The sequence below is a fragment of the Choloepus didactylus genome, chromosome 20, assembly GCF_015220235.1.
Source record: "Choloepus didactylus isolate mChoDid1 chromosome 20, mChoDid1.pri, whole genome shotgun sequence".
NCBI lineage: Eukaryota > Metazoa > Chordata > Mammalia > Pilosa > Megalonychidae > Choloepus > Choloepus didactylus.
Window position 1 is genome coordinate 22,483,862 of NC_051326.1, and position 17,978 is coordinate 22,501,839.

General features: G+C 38.3%; 1 protein-coding gene across 6 annotated transcripts in view; it reads right to left on the minus strand.

Moving 5' to 3' along the window:
- Window positions 1–6,056: 6,056 nt before the first annotated feature.
- The window catches only part of SLC20A2 (solute carrier family 20 member 2), a 107,654-nt gene continuing 95,732 nt past the window's right edge, over window positions 6,057–17,978 (minus strand). For 5 of the 6 annotated variants that reach the window (XM_037813281.1, XM_037813283.1, XM_037813282.1 and 2 more), the window contains one exon: window positions 6,057–7,603. In XM_037813281.1, coding sequence (XP_037669209.1) covers window positions 7,439–7,603 — 165 coding nt within the window. In that variant the 3' untranslated portion in view covers window positions 6,057–7,438. Of the gene's footprint in view, window positions 7,604–15,982; window positions 16,780–17,978 lie in introns of those variants that run through there. The other variant, XM_037813284.1, reaches the window with a different exon arrangement.

The window sequence follows — 17,978 nt, forward strand, 5'->3', positions numbered from 1 at the left end:
GTCCTCCAGAGGGAGATCATCCATAAAAAAGTGAAGGAGTGAGTAAACGGTCATACACAAGGGGAAGGAAAACAAGCTCTTGTATATTGAGTCCCTATTCTGTGCCAGGTGCTGGAGTGGTCACTTCCACATATACCATCTCCCTTAATTCTGTACAGCCCTTTGTGATGGTATCTATCCCCATTTTGTATATGAGGAAACTGAAACTTACAGGGGTTAAGTAAATTGCCCAAAGTCATTCAATTAGTGGATGCTGGAGCTGAATTTTGAACCTAGTTCCACCTGACTCCAGGAACCATTCCCTCCGGAGCTATTTGGCAGTGGGTAAATTTATTTGGTATCCCAAAGGTGAATAGAGTTCAATAAAAACTATTTTAGGATTTGGCAAAATATACTACATAATCTCCTCCCCCAGCCTCCTTTGGTAATTGAATAAATTCATTGATCATTACATTTCACCATATTCTGAACAATGGAATGGTTTTTAATTTTTATTCTATAGTTTATTCTGGGGAGATAGGGAGGACTTAAAAAATTATCTTGTTAAAAATGAATAAATGTGTTTAGATATTTCTTCAGAGGCCAGTCCCTTTGTAAAAGCAGAAAGTGAAGTTCTTTTACATTGTTTCAGGAGCTCAAGCTCCCTCTGATACTGCAGCTTGTGCCCTATCCAGACTTTCCCCTCTGAGACGGAACCCAGACATAGTGTGTGACCCCAGCAAAGTCTTCACGGCCCTTTTGCTGGGGCATGCGCTCTCCTGTGACCCCAGGTGGTGGTTTTCTTATGTACAGGCAAATGACCAATGAACAAAATCACAAGATGCCAGGGACTCAAGAGTTACCTTCACCTGAGAAGCATTTGCGTTTTAAGAGGAAGAAACCCAGTAACTTAGAGGAAAGACTCTCATGGTAGTCTGGTGGCCCAGGGCAGGGGAATGCTCTACCGGCCTCCTCCCTGCCCCTTGAAGATGACTCCATTTTCTGCCTGGGACTGACCTACTCACCCAGAGTAACTGGGGACTCTGCTTCCCCAGCCCTTTGCCTGACAGCCCCCCTCAGGGGACTTTGCTGTGCAATGGAAGATGAAAGTCTCATTTTAGCGGGAGGAGTCAGAGTTGGAGTGGACGTCTTCCTCCCTCTGGGGAAACGGGCTGCCATGTGGTCATTCTGTATTGTGGTGTCCTCTGCCTGATAATAGAGTGGCTCGGGGAGGGAGTGCAGTGGGAAAGGCTGTTTTCAAAGCATTGCTGGTGAGCTCTTTGGACACTTAGACAGTTAAATGGTCGATCTGTGTGTGAACCTTGTCCCCATATCATTTCCTGGGACTGTGCCTCTGCCATACTGTCTACTGCAGGGTGTGCCAGGATTCAGCATACAGCCCTTCTCCCAAGACAGGGCTTGCAAACTGGGGTTTGCTGTCTGAATCCAGCAGGGTGTTTGGTCTGCACAATGTTTGCTTTCACTGTTTTTTTTTTTTAAAATTGCGCTAGTTTTCAACACTTAAAAGTTGTAAGATTTTACTTGAAAATCTGAATTCTCCTGAAAACTAGGAACATCGATATGCCTGTGCTATTGTTTTTCTTAAAATTAAACTTAGGAGGAAATTGAAATTTTTCTTGATCAAAAGTAGGGAAATAAAAGGCTTACAGTGCTATTTTAAATATGAGAGGGGGCCATGCCCCAATCAGGATGGCAGAGAGAGAAGCTTCAGGGCACCATCTCCCCACAGATTTGAACAACCAGAAAGAACTGGCAAAATCATGTTTCTCAAAGCTCTAGAAAATGGTTTAAGGATTGTAGTAGCAGGGTGAGTACTGAATCAAGACAAGGCCTCTTAAAAGGGGCAGGCTCTCCTGGCTTCCAAGCTTATCCCTCATTGTTTGGGGTGGAGCCAGCCCATGCTGACAGTGTGTGGATCCCTGGTCCTGGGTCTGGTGCACATACTGGGAACATGTATGTCCGGCCGAATCTGTTGGGTGGTGGCTTGAGGGATTCAACGTGCCTGACGTGTAGAAGGCAGGTAACTGAGCTCTCCTACAGGAGCTATTCTCTAAACTCTGAATGAGAGTACTTGCACAAGTCAATTTGCAAAAGACTGGGAAAGTTGCTTTTCTTTTTCCTCTTCTGTTTTTCCTTTGTTAGCTCCAGTCATTAAAGGAAAGCCCTGTCATAACAGTAGCTGGATATACGCTTAAGGAACACATGCTGGAGAATCTAAATTCCAGTGGCAACAACTCATAAAATATCAAAATGTCCGGGTTTCAACACAAGTTTACTAAACATACAGGCAACATACAGGCAAAGGAAAGGATTAAAGCGTTAGAAATTATCAATGAGGAGGACCAGATCTGAGCCATTCCAGACAAAGACTTTTAAAAAATGGTCCTGAATAGCTAGAAATAAATACCTGAAACTATCAAACTCCAACCCAGTAGTCTGGACTCCTGAAGACGACTGTATAACAATGTAGATTACAAGGGGTGACAGTGTGATTGTGAAGGCCTTGTGGATCACACTTCCTTTAGTGTTTGAATGGATGAGTAGAAAAATGGGGACAAAAACTAAATGAAAAATAGGGTGGGATGGGGGGATAATTTGGGTGTTCTTTTTTACTTTTTAAATTCTTATTCTGATTCTTTATGACATAAGGAAAATGTTCAGAAATAGATTGTGGTGATGAATGCATAACTGTGATCGTACTGTGAACAGTTGATTGTACACCATGGATGACTGTATGGTATGTGAGTATATTTCAATAAAACTGAATTTAATTAAAAAAAATGGTCCTGAATGTGCTCAAAGAGTTAGAGGAAAAAATGAAGAAAGAACTAAAGGAAATCAGGAAAATGACAGCTGAACATGAAAAGAGTATCAATGAGAGATGGAAATTATAAAAAGGAATCAAAAGAGCTGAAGACTACAGTAACAGAAATGAAAAATTCCCAAGAGGGGTTCAGAAGCATATTGGAGCTGGCAGAAGAAAGAATCAGGTAACTTGAGGATAAGACAACTGAAACCAACCAATTTGAGGAGCAGAGAGGAAAGAATGAAGAAAAGTGAAGAGCCTAAGGAACCTGTGGGACACCATCATAGGTACCAATATATGCATTGTGAGATTCTCAGGAGAAGAAAAAAAGGGGCAGAGAGAATATTCAAAAGAATAATGGCTGAAAACTTTACAAATTTAACGAAAGACATGAATATACATTCAGGATGCTCAACGAACACCAAACAGGATAAATCCATATAGACCAACATGACAACACATTATAATCAAACTATCAAATGCCGAAGATGAAAAGAGAATTCTGAAAGCAGCAAGAGAGAGTCAACACTAAGATTAAGTACCAATTTCTCATTGGAAGCCATGAAGGCGAGAAGGCAGTGAGGAAGGCATTTAAAATGCTGAAAGCAAAAAATTGCCAACCAAGAACTCTATACTTGGCAAAACTGTCTTTCATAAATGAGGGAGGGATTAAGACACTACCAGATAAACAAAAGCTTAGGGAGTTTGTCACCATTAAACAGGCCCTATAGAACATGCTAAAAGGAGCTCTGAAGGTTGAAAGGAAAGGACACTAAACAATTGACTAAAGTCACATGAAGAAATAGATCTCTGGTAAAGATAATGACATGGGGAAATATAAATACCAGGTACTATTATACTTTTGATTTGTAACTCCACTTTTCCTACAGAATCTAAAAAGCAGATGCATAAAATACAATAACTCACGGACATAGGGGGCTGGTGGTTTGATGGGTTGAGCCCTCTGCCATGGGTTTTACCCTTGGGAGGACGGTTGCTGCGGGGGAGAGGCTGGGCCTCCCTGTGTTTGTGCCTGAGAGTCTCCTCCTGAATGCCTCTTTGTTGCTCAGATGTGGCCCTCTCTCTCTGGCTAAGCCAACTTGAAAGGTGAAATCACTGCCCTCCCCCCTACGTGGGATCAGACACCCAGGGAAGTGAATCTCCCTGGCAACGTGGAATATGACTCCCGGGGAGGAATGTAGACCCGGCATCGTGGGATGGAGAACATCTTCTTGACCAAAAGGGGGATGTGAAAGGAAATGAAATAAGCTTCAGTGGCAGAGAGATTCCAAAACGAGCCGAGAGATCACTCTGGTGGGCACTCTTACGCACACTTTAGACAACCTTTTTTAGGTTCTAAAGAATTGGGGTAGCTGGTGGTGGATACCTGAAACTATTAAACTACAACCCAGAACCCATGAATCTCGAAGACAGTTGTATAAAAATGTAGCTTATGAGGGGTGACAGTGGGATTGGGAATGCCATAAGGACCAAACTCCACTTTGTCTAGTTTATGGATGGATGTGTAGAAAAGTAGGGGAAGCAAACAAACAGACAAAGGTACCCAGTGTTCTTTTTTACTTCAATTGCTCTTTTTCACTCTAATTATTATTCTTGTTATTTTTGTGTGTGTGCTAATGAAGGTGTCAGGGATTGATTTAGGTGATGAATGTACAACTATGTAATGGTACTGTAAACAATCGAAAGTACAATTTGTTTTGTATGACTGCGTGGTATGTGAATATATCTCAATAAAATGATGATTAAAAAAAATACAATAACAAATCAATTATTTTGGACTCATAATGTATAAATATGTAGTTTGTGACAAAGACTAAATAAAGATGGAGGATGGAGGGATATAGAAACATAGTTTATATATGCTATTGAAGTTAAGTTGGTATTAAAGCAAACAACATTGTTAGAGGTTTAGGATTTAAGCCCCATGGTAGCCACAAAGAAAATTAACAGAGAATATGCAAACTTATATAGAGAGAAAGTAGAATACAGGTTACCAGAGGTGGGGGGCAAGGGCAATGGAGAGTTAATGCAAAATGGATAGGAGTTTCTGTCTGGGGTGAAGAGAAAGTTCTAGTAATGGATGGTGGGGAGGATACTGCAACATTGTGAATGTGATTACCACTGAACGGTGTGCTTGGAAGGGGTTGGGATGTGAAGATTTGTTGTGTATATGTTTCCACAATTAAGAAAAAAAACTGAAGAGATGACAATTAGATGCAATATATAAGATTGGATGGGATCTAAGAACGGAGGAGAAAAGGCTGAAAAGGACATTATTGGGACATGCAAAAAATCAGAATACAGAATGTAAGCTTTATATCAATTTAAATTTCTTGAACTTGATAACTGCACTTAAGGTGATTAAGTAAGTTAATATACTTATTTGTAGAAAATGTACATGGAAGTATGTTCAAGGAGTATGATGTGTGCAATATGCTCTTAGTGTTCAGTAAATAAATAGAATGATATAGCAAATGTGACAAAATGTTAAAATTGGTAGATTCGGGTATCTGGTGGTGGTGGTTGGAGTTTTCTGTATGGGGTTTGTATCATTTTTGCAAATGTCCTGTGAGTTTGACATTATTTCAAAATAAAACATTTTTTTAAAAATGAGAGGGGACAGATTTCTTTGTGGAGATGAGGTGTTTTTTGCACCTGGCCTGTTTTCCTCATCTGTGTTACTTTCCTGGCTCCTGAAGGAACTGAGCTTGTGACCAACCCCTGCTGCAGTGAATTGAGGAGTTCCTTCTGTGGCTTCAAGTAGAATTTTTTTTTTTTTTTTTTTTTTGGGCCAAGAAGAAATACAGTCTGCATTTTCCTGTTAGGTCCTCAGTCTTGAACATTTGAACCCACCACCCCAAAAGCTGTCCATCAGTTTGGCTCCTCCAGAGTGTGGCTAACTTGAGAGTGAAGCAGGAATGGCCTAGCACAGAAGTCTGATTCTCCTTTTAACCAAAAACCCAATACAGGGACAAATCCTATAGTCAGACTCTTTATTCCCAAAGGATCAGAGTATGTGTATGTTAACAGTGGAGATTTCTGAGGGCTGGGTGTGTGGCTCAAGATTCTTTACTTTTCTTGATTATGTGTATTTTCTGCAGCAAACATGTAATAATGGTAAAATTTTAAAAAAAGGCATTTGAAAAACAGAAGTGACCAAATTGTATAGCTTTTACTTTTATGGAAACAAAGAAAAACATTATACAGATACTTAGAAAAAGACTTCAGAGGCAGTTTTGAGGGGCATTTTTTATTATAAATTTAATATGGTTGATTAATGAAAAATCACAATGAAGTACCGATAAAATGTCAATATAAAAATTTTAGCAGCATTTCCATAGTTTCAGGCTCTAACATTAGTCATACTTTTTCCCTCCCACTATCAAAAAAGAGAATCCGATGGGACTACAGTAGAGCATCAAAATGTTCAGCTTAGTAAAGGCCTCAAAGAAATCCTTAAATCCAGTGTATTTTCTAATATTTCAAATCAACCCTCCCAACCCCCCCAATTTCTAGACTGCCAAAGCACGTAAAAAGCCTCACTCATTAGCTTCAGTATTTGAGACAAGAATTCTGTTCTTCCAGCTGCACGAAGAATAAGGGATAAAAATCTAAACTGGACTTGATATGTAGTGTTTAATCACACGTCTCGATACAGTCTACACTGATGACAGAATGAAAGACCACTGTGGGTAGATGGCGGTGGTGGTGCTGCTGGTGGGCCACAGACGTAGAGTGTGACACGTGTGTGGGGCTGACCCGGGCCTCGGTCAGACACGGTCCTCGGGGGGCGGTTATGACAGGGCTGGTCTGTTCCCAGGTTAATGGTAGTGATTAATGAGAAGAGGAGACAATGTGAAAATGTAATACTGGCAAACTATTCCCCTGCTTCTTTGGTACTTTCTAAAATTCTCTGATCAAAAAAGTATAAGGGAAGCACACCATTAAAAAATTACTGTTTTAAGTATTTACAAAAGCAATTATACATTACATGATAACCAATACACAGTATATATTCTTCAATGAAAGCACTTGTGAACTCCTGTTCCAGTATTATTCAATAGCACACTGACCTACATACACCTTCCCAAATACATCCTGTGTCTCACTTATTTTACAGTATATTAAATGGTTCTGGGGGAAAAAAAACATTTGGAAAAAAAAATCATTTCCAATCTAGACTTTCCTTTTAAAAGTTTCTTAAAAATTGCCACTCAAATTATTATGTACAAAGATTTACTGAATATTTAATTCTAGGTAATTATTTCCACTCCTGTTTTGAATATGTTTGAAATAATGCTACCTAGTCTATGTATACAATATATATTTAATATATATATATAACTGTACCACATTATATCACCACGATACCAGTTTAATACACATTATTATGTACAGTAGTTAAGTTAGCTCCAGAAGATGAATCTCTGCAGCCTGGGTGGACAGTGTTGGATGGAGCCATCTGCGAGGGACGTGGAGGCACGGCCAGGAGGCAGCCCCTAGCCTGGTGAGAGGTGTGCTGCCTTGACCGTGCCCACACCTGCCACGCGCTGCCCTGCACACCCACGCCAGGCCACCCCTTCGCTTGATCACTGGCTGGAAGGAGACACGTCACACATACGGAAGGATCCCGTACATGAGAAGGGCCATGATAGCAGCACTGAATAACCCAGCCACGGGGACAGTCACAAACCAGGCCACAAAGATGTTCCGGAAGAGGTGCCAGTCCACGGCCTTCCGGGAACGGATCCAGCCCACGGCCACCACCGAGCCCACCTGGAGGAGCAGGAACATTTTAAAGTAAAAACAGAGGCTCACATATTTAAAGATGAGACACAGAATCTACATTCAATGAATTTGTCAACTTCAACTGGCTAACCTCAAAATAAACTACATGGTAAATTACCAATTCTTTCCCCAAAATTTGCTGAAAGCTTAATTTAAGATTATTGTATCAGTGTACAGTTCTGATGCACTTATCCCACCTTTATTCCGATCTATTTCAGTGGCACTGAAGCCAATGAAATGTTTTCTATTCACTCTGTACCTTATAAACTATGAACATCTTTGTTTTAAATATTCTCCCTATGTGGGATATTGCTTACTACAGTATGTGAATCTGCTTTGATTACACATGAAATGGCAATAATATATCCTTCTCTTAGAATAGCAGAATCATAAAATGTTGGAGCCGGAGAAGACCTTTGAGTGTATCTAATCCAATTCACTCATTTTACTGAGAATTACACAGGATCATACTAGAGGATTTAAGGGTGCAAGGAGAAACTGTAAATCATTGGCAGATTGAGAACTAGAACTCAGGCTTCTTTATTTTAGATTTGTTTTCTCCACTATTTCAAACTGCCTTGCTGTACTTGTACGTTAGGTAATTAAAAAAGGAAATGAAAATGGGATATAAATAACAAATATTACTGGATCTAAACTGTCAATCAGCTCTCACAAAGTGACCATTATAGATACTTGGAAATCAGAATGTGAAAACTGATTCAAGTATTTTTCTAAATACTTGCAGTTCATCTTGTTTTTTTGTTTTTTTTTTTAATTTATAAAGGAAAGAAGACACTTTAAGTGTCCTAGAAAATGAGAATCATTAAAAAATACAGTGCCTAGAACATCTCATGGCTCACACTGGGGTGTGAATGTAACGGGCTGCCCTTTGGTCGCATGTGAGGGGGATTTTGAAGCTCTCCACAAAATATGCATTGATTTCCAAAGACTTCAATTTTAACTAGGCTCTCTTCCTTTCTAGAAACCTATTTTTCTTAAGCATAAAAGTAATATAACAATATTACAGAAAATTTATGTAATAGGGGTGGACAATTACCTAGACTCTGCTATCATATTTATATATTCCATTCTAGTATTCTTAATAAGAATACCTTATTTGTGAAAATAAGGTACACTATTATTTCCTATTTTTAAAGAATTAACATTAAAGTATCTTCCCATAGTACTGCACAGCCTTTATGATTTTCATGTAAAATGGTACACCCATTAGGTGGATATACACCTTAATTTACTTAACCATTTCCAATTTGCTCCCAACTTTACCCTATTAAAAATAGTTCTGTGACTAATATATGCATTCATGTAGCTTGTATTTAGGCTTTTAAAAATATTTCCTGAAATGGATTATTAGTTAAAGGGGAGTTTAAAAAAAAAATCTTGGAATAATTTCAAACTTAAGAGCAAAGTTGCAGGAATAATAGAGAATGCCTATATACCCTTTACCCAAACTCACCAACTTTTAACATTTGCCACAATCTTACGAAGAGACATTGTAAGACCATGTAAATATCCTGCTCCTTATCAATTCTACCCCAAGCCCTGATATAGCAATCCACTCTTTATGATGATGGTTGCAAAATGGTAACTCACCAACTCCCCTCCCATTTACCAGATGGGCTTCTACTTGGAGGAAGAGCCCTCTCCTCTCCCAACACTGGACATTTTCAGGGTCTTAGTAAATACTGCCAAATAGCTTTATAAATAGATGTAAATATACAATGCCGTCCACAACCTGTGAATTTCAGCACACTGTTCTTTTTTTACTAATCAACAGAAAGACGTGTCATTGTTGCTTTAATTTGCATATCTTTACTGCTAAGGCTAAATTTTCTCTTTTATGTATGTACCCAATTTCACACCCCTCTGATTTTTGAATATATAAATTGTTTCTTCATGTATTTTTCCCATTTACATTTTGGAATCTAAATGTGTCCCTTATTAATTTATGTGCATCTTTATTAATGATGTTAACTCTCTGTTTCATCTAATACAAATATATCTTGTCAATCTGGTGTTTTGCTTTGTTTCACTTTCAAGTTTCTAATTTCATATAATAATATTTGCTGTGATTTGTCTTTAGCTTGCAAATTTGACAAATATTTACTTCTCTTTTATTCTAAATTTTCTATGGTCTTGGTTTTTAAAATATTGTTTAAGCCATCCAGATTTATGTTTGTATATTTTGAGAGTTGTGGGTCTAATTTTGCTTTCTAGGTTGTAGTCAGCTATGCAACATCATGTATTGGTTAAATTTTCCCTTCCTCAAAATACATGCTCACAAACAATAGGCTCTATTTCCTGGTTCTCTATCCTGTTCTTGTACCAGGATCCACTTTGAACTCTTGCTCCTTACAGCATACTTTACATCTTGTCAGCCTGGTCCCTCTTCATCACTTTTCTCTTTAGATCATTTTATATTCTTTTTTTTTTTTTATCTTCATTTTATTGAGATATATTCACATACCACGCAGTCATACAAAACAAATCGTACATTCGATTGTTCACAGTACCATTACATAGCCGTACATTCATCACCTAAATCAATCCCTGACACCTTCATTATATATTCTTGATAATTTATTCCACCAAAATAACTTTAGTCTCATTTTGTAAAGTTCCCAGAAAAATTCTGCTGTGTTTGTATTTGGAGAAAACTGACATCTTTAGCAAAAGTTAGTTATCCCATCAAGAAAACAGTATGTTTCATCACCAGGCTTTCTTTCGTACCTCGGAGCAAAGACTTGTACTTTTTCATATATATCACTCACATTTCTTATTAGGATTATTCTGAAATAGCTTTTATTTTTCCTGCAGTTATGATGGGGTTTTCTTCCCCATTATATTTTCTTACTGGCTGTTACTGACAGACAAGTAAAGCTCTAGATTTTTGTATCTTTATCGTGTATTTGGCCATTTTTACTGAATTTAAGTAGTTTTTTTATAAATACTGAATTTTACCAAATGTTTTTTTAGCATGTATCTCAGTATTTGACCGTATGTTTTTTAAAATAGACTGATATGGCATATTATAGTGAAGATGTCTGTACATCTCTCTTTGGACTCATTCAACACATATTTATTGAGCACCTGGGATGGGCCAGGCCTGAGTAGGCCCTGGTGGTGGGTGACAAACTCTAGAAAATCAACTTGGTCCTGCTGAATTGTTCTTTTAGAATATTGTTGACGTCATTTATTTGCATCTTACTTAAGGGTTTATATCAACAGTCACATTAAATACACCTTTTATTGTTTGTGATACTTTAAATTGGTTTTGGTATTACAGTTATTCAGTATTTATGTCTTATAGAACAAATTGGAGCATTTTCCTGGTTTTTATTTTCTTCTACATTGTGGAAAAGTTAATCTAGTATGAGAATTATCAATTAAAAAGAAAAGACTGGCCATATGAGATAGGAGTCAGTAGTGCCTGCCTCCGTTTCGCTTTTTTAGGTGAGAAGAATTGTTTTGGGGAACTTCTTTAATTTCTTCCTATTGCTCTGTTCAGGTCTTCCACTTTTCTCTACTTCTTATGTCAATATTTGTCAAGTATAATTTTGAAGAAAATAATTCATTTCATATAAGTTTTCAAATCCTTAGCATACAGCTGTTTTAAATTCTTCTATAATTTAAAAAAATTCTCTTCTAGATTTATTCTTACACTGTCTTTCTCATTTCTAACTTAATTCCCCCTCCTTTTTTCCTTGATGTGATTTGATATTTTATTAGCAACTCCTTTCCTCTTCCCGTTCTTTTCACTATATTTTTTTGTTTGTTTGCTTTTTTGGTTTTTTAAAATTTATTTTTTAGAATAGTTGTAGGTTTACAGAAAAATCATGCAGAAAGTACAGAGTTTCTATATACCTCCCTCTCCCCAGTTTTCCCTATTATTAACATTTTGTTTTATATTCATGTGGTACATTTGTTACAATTGATGAACTAATATTATTATAATTATATTATTAACTGAAGTCCATAGTTTATATTAGGGTTCACTCTTTGTTGTAAAGTTCTATGGGTGCTTTTTTTCATTGTTGTAACATATATACAACATGAAATCTCCCATTTTAACCACTTTCAAGTATACAATTCAGTGTTATTAATTACATTTACAATGTTGTGCTACCATCACCACCATCCATTACCAAAACTTTTCCATCACTCCCAATAGAAACTCTGTCCCAATTAAGCATTAACTCCCCACAGTAATGAGTTTGTTTTTTTTAATTCAGTTTTATTGAAATATATTCATATATCATACAATCATCCATGGTATATATGATGGTTAGGTTCATGTGTCAACTTGGCCAGGTGACCCAGCTGTCTGGTCAAGCAAACACTGGCCTAACAATTGCTGTGAGGATGTTTGAGGCTGGTTAATAAACCAACAGGCTGATTTATTAAATCATCAGTCAATTGCAGCTGTGACTGATGACTCATCAAAGGGCGTGCCTTCCACAATGAGAGAATGCAATTCACTGGATTTAATCCAATTAATCAGTTGAAGACTTATAAGCAAGACAGATAGAGGACCTTCACTTTTTCTTCGGCTGCCCAGTGAAGCATTTCCTGAGGAGTTTGTCGAAGTTGCTGGTTCGTTTCCTGAGGAGTTAGTTCATCGGACATCTTCCTTGGAGTTGACAGTTTGTTGACGGCTCTACAGAATTTGGACTCGTGCATACCCACAGTTGCGTGAGTCACTTTTACAATTTGATAATCAGAGACACCTCTCATTGATTCTGTTTCCCTAGAGAACCCTAACTAATACAGTACACAATCAACTGTTCACAGTATGATCATATAGTTACGCATTCATCACCACAATCTATTTCTGAACATTTTCCTTACATCAGAAAGAATCAGAATAAGAATAAAAATTAAAAGTGAAAAAAGAACACCCAAATCATCCTCCCCCATCCCACCCTATTTGTCATTTAGTTTTTGTCCCCACTTTTCTACCCATCCATCTACACATTAGACAAAGGGAGTGTGATCCACAAGGCCTTCACAATCACACTGTCACCCCTTGCAATCTACATTATTATACAATCGTCTTCAGGAGTCCAGACTACTGGGTTGGAGTTTGGTAGTTTCAGGTATTTACTTCTAGCTATTCCAATACATTAAAACCTAAGAGGTATTATCTATATAGTGCATAAGAATGTCCACCAGAGTGACCTCTCGACTCCACTTGAAACCTCTCAGCCACTGAAAGTATTTCATCTCATTTTGCATCCCCCTTTTGGTCAAGAAGATATTCTCAATCCCATGATGCCAGGTCCAGATTCATCCCCAGAAGTCATATCCTGCGTTGCCAGGGATATTTACACCCCTGGGAGTCGGGTCCCACATAGGGGGGAGGGCAGGTTGTTCACCTGCCGAGATGGCTCAGAGAGAGAGAGAGAGGGCCACATCTGAGCAACAAAGAGGTACTCGGGGAGACTCTTAGGCACAATTATATGCAAGTTTAGCCTCTCCTTTGCAGTAATAAGCCCCACAAGGGCAAGTCCCATGATAGGGGTCTCGGCACATCAAACCGCCAGACCCAATGTTTGTGACAACATCAACACCAGTCCAGGTGAGGAAGTCCAACACTTCTGCACCTTCCCCCAGCTCCTCGGGAGGGGGGCGGGGTGGGTGCTGTAAATATATTTTTTATTCTCTGCCCAAATTACTTTGGGATGTGTCACTATTTCACTCTAACCTATACCAACCCACCATATCTCACTTCCTATTCAAAGTTCCATGCAATCGTGGTGTTTGAAGAAACCAACTGTAGAGTTATTCTGTTTAGAAAATATAGATCTTGCACCAAATAGACATCTCTTCCCTTGGTCTCACATGGAAGCTGAACTTTTAAAACACAGTCAGTTTCGACCTTTACCCTTTGGCCTGGTTTGCCCTAGTCTTAACCAGATCTGCTTCATTCATACTATACTGGTTTTTTAACGACTGTTTTGCTTTTATACTTATTATATATCCTTCTTCCTGTTCCTCAGAATTTTTATTGTTGTGCACACTTTATAAAATCCTAATTTGAATGTTTGGTTTTTTATTTTCTTATTGATGCATTAAAACATTTAGAGATTAATTTTCATCTGAGCATAACTTTGATTTCCATAGGTTTTACTATGTGTACACACATACACATATACCTGATTTTTATTATTTTCCAAGAAAGCTATCAACGTATTTTTTTAAAACTCCTTGATTCAGCTGTTACTTAAAACAGCACTAAAAAATGTCCAAGAACAAACTTTTTTATTTCAACATATAATCAATTTCTAATTTCACTGTGATTACAGACTATGATTAACACAACTTTTGTTTTTAAAGTTCTGTAGAGATTTTTATCATGGCCTGAATTTATAATTAATTTTTATAAATATTTCATGATACTTAAGAAAGTCAGCAGGGTACAAAATTTGGTATATATTTTTAATTATACTTGCTCTAAAAATATTGTTCAAATCCTTTATATTCCTAAGTGTTTTGTCTACTTCATTTGCCATAGGCTTAGACATTAATTTCTGAGTTCCAGCAGTTTTGGCTGTAAGTATTAACTGTTCTGTTGTTTGGACCATTAAGGATTTGAGTATTATGTCTTCACTACTGATCATGTTTTCTGTTGATATAAGATGATCTTTGCTATATTTTAACTTCCCTTTTAATAAGTTAAGTGTGTTTTCAGCTTAAGGCCATCTTCTGGCATCAGCAATAAGTTTATTGAGAGGTACAGGACCCAGACAACAAGACTTACAAAATTAAGATAGAAAATTATAGTCCTAAATTTTTTAATCGTTAGTGTTTCCTATATATGTTGTTCCAAATTGAAAGACTAGTTGGATAGTCATCTACGTTATCAATGAGATTGACAGTGTGGGTAATTTACAAAAGTTGATAATCCCAAACCACCCCAGTATGGAATGAAAACATCTGGATAACACCCACTGAACTTCAAGAGCTCACAAACAAGTGTTCGTATTCAGTAGCAGCGACAGTGTTTTATATGTGAGGACTAAAGACCAAAGTTAATTAAAGATCACAGATAACAGATTACTGAAATATACATCTGTGGACACTTTTATTTTCAAGACTAGTTTCTATTTCTTTAATTAAAGCTTTTGACCTTATCAGAGGTATTACCCTAGGAAAAGAGCTAATGAACTGAGTCCTCTTATATCAAATACAAAAATGTAAAAAACTGAAGTAGTCATAGAATGCAAACTTATAATCAGAGCAGATTCTCTTGTTATCTGTGCCTTCTGAAATTAGATAGAATAAGTTGATTTTTCCAATTATTCTTTTCCAAAATATACATGCATGCTAACATTTCTATCACTTAACACAATGGGGATTTTATAAATGTATTGTTATATAGGATATGGCACGATTGAAACTATGTACTTGGCCATGCACACTTAGTGACGGAAGGAAGCAGGAACGAATGAAACCCACCCAGATAAATTAAAAAACTTATTTTAAATAACAGTTTCCATCTTTTCCTCTGCCATGCTCCCAACTTTTGCCCATCTTCTAATGGAGGTGCTCTCAGCAAGAAACTTAACAGAAGTAGACAGGAGAGGAAGCTGAGAGCTGGAAAAATCGAACAGAAGGTGCTTCCAAAATACTGAGGGGATTCAGTTATGATTTTAAATGGACGTTGACACACTTTGAATGTTTCCAGATTCACAGCTTCACTTACAGAGGGCATCATTCTTGTTGCCATCCCACATCTCTCACATTTCATCCCATGAATGCCATTCTGGGACATTACATGGAGAAGATATGAGTGTTATGGGGTGAGGGATAACTGTGAAATCTTAGCACTTCTATTATTTGACTTTGATGAGTCATTTGCTCCCCTAGGACACTTCAGGGGGACAAATCTTTGGGCTTTGTCCACAAGCCCATGATCAGTGATACTAAGGAAATAACTGGAATCCAAGCTGAGCTCTGTCTCAACTGTATTTTATAGATGACACCCAACGTCACTCCATGTAAGAAGGCTTGTTTTCACATATCTACAAGCTGACCTATAATCATTGTCTTTATAAAACCTGTTGTTTGTGTAGATATTTTTAGAATACTAATATTTCCCACTATTCACTATGATCCTATATAAAATGAATATAAATCCCTTAGTAGTTTTCCCCCTTTATTATAGCATAAATATAACTATTGGAGGAATGACATTTGAAGATAAAAGAGTTTAGTTCATTTTATATGCAATTTATACTCATCATTTATTTCTATAGGTTGTATTCTGGAGTTCGGTGTTATTAGCACAATTAGTGTTGTCAGTTATGACTTTTACACTTTAGTACAGATTAGATTGCTAATACAGTTAGGTGAGTAACAACAACCTAGAAAAACCAAGCATGCTGTTTATAAGAGATCTTTCAACTGGAGTGAAAGAGTCTGCCTTCACTAGGCTTGCTTATGTGTAGGGTTAATCATTAAAAAGACTAACATTTATTTAAAAGCAGCTTACAAGACGATTTATGCCTGCAGGAAAGGGAAAAGCCTGTTTCTCTGGGGAGGAATATATTTAACAATCTGCTCTCTGCTCCCACACATCCCAGTGCATTGAAGTTGACGTGAAGTACGGGGAAGAGGGCCACTTTTCACTCTATACAGTTTGTATTTGAAACCTTTCAATGCACATGTGCTTCTTTCACAATTTTTAAACACATGAAATCTGAAAACTAATAACTGATGAACTGTAGGCGAGCACTCACTCTTTCCTGCCTTCCTCCTTTGCTCCTGAGAGGCAGGACAGCTCAGCGCTTGAGAGCGGGGCTCTGGGCCACACTGCCTGGCCTGGCACCTTGCTGGTCCTGTGGGCAGGTGACCTAACCTCTCTACGCCTCAGTCTCCTCACTTGGAAAACTGAGGTAACATCAGTACCTCCCTCCAAGGGCTCTTGGGAGGATTAAATGAGCTCATAGTCACGGTGCACCAAAAACAAGTACCCAGCAGAGAGTACCTGCCCCACACACCTCAGCTGTGGCTGCTCAGAGGACTGTGACTGTCATGATGGCGAGGAGGCAGCACAGCTGGAGAAGGCTTCAGCCGTGGTTTTAGCACGTTCATTGTATGGCCTTGGCAAAGTGACCTAGCTCTGGAAGCCTCAGTTTTCTCACCTGTAAGTTAGGAATAAAAGTACCAATTTCACAGGGCTGCTGTGGGCATAAACTAATGTCTTCTGTATGCATAAAGCATTACACCTAGTGCCTGGCACTCTGGATATACTCAGTACATGGTAGTGATTTTTGTAATGATTCTTTGTGGAAATTGAGGTTTTCCTATATATTGCAGAAAAAAAGGAAATAACAAAAAGCAAAAAACCTCCTTCCAGTGAAATGATTCTTCATGCCCCAGAGTCCCCTAAATGCTGTCTGACCTTAATATTAAAGCACTAAGCCATCAGCATTTAGTAGGTATTCACTTATACATATTTCGGTTGAAGTCTTTAAATCCTGGGTACATGTAGATGACCCATCTGTCTTGGTCATGGCTGTTCCCCAGTGCCTGAGATACTGAGTTTTTCTTGAATAATACAAATGAATGAACCTAGGAAAAAACATGGTGGACACTTGTGCTTTGTTGAGGTTGGTGAGATTTTTATACAGGTGGCCCACTGAAGATCCTTTAGAACTATCTCCAAATACTGAGCAGACCTGGGTGATCATCAGACCTGAGTTTTAGTCCTCGCTCAACCCTGGGTGACCTTGGGTAACTACCGGAAACTCCTGGGGCCCATTTCCCCACCTTTACTCTTCAAGGTCTCTGCCAGCTCCAACATTCCACCACCATGACATGGAAATCCCCTTGTACCGCTCTGAGTTTTGGATCACATGACACCAGTCAATAGTAGAATTACCCCTCATTTGGACTTTACTCTAGGGCAAAATAGTTTGAACACCACGTAAGGAAAAAAAAAAAACCTGAAACAACCGTTTCTTACAATTCCATTGAGATGGTTTCTGTTTATCTCTATTTCTATTGTCAACTCCCTGTCCCTTGCAATGGTTGGAACTGAGAGGCAAGCCCCCATCTGAGCCTACGAATATGGTTAGCACACACATGACTTCAGTGCACAATCCACTGTGGAGACAAGAGCAACAGGACAAATGGAAAGTGTGAAGCGCACATTCAAGGAGGGAAAGCTCTTGCCATGCATGCATTGAAAAAGCAAAGTCCGAAACAACAGAATGTCTCGCACTGTTGAATAAGAAAGGTCTGCAGATCAAATTCGAGAGGGACAGCCTGAGAAAAGCAGACGCCCAGTCCCAGCAAGGCGCTGGCAGACCTGTCAGACCCTGCAGTGAATGTTTCTCAC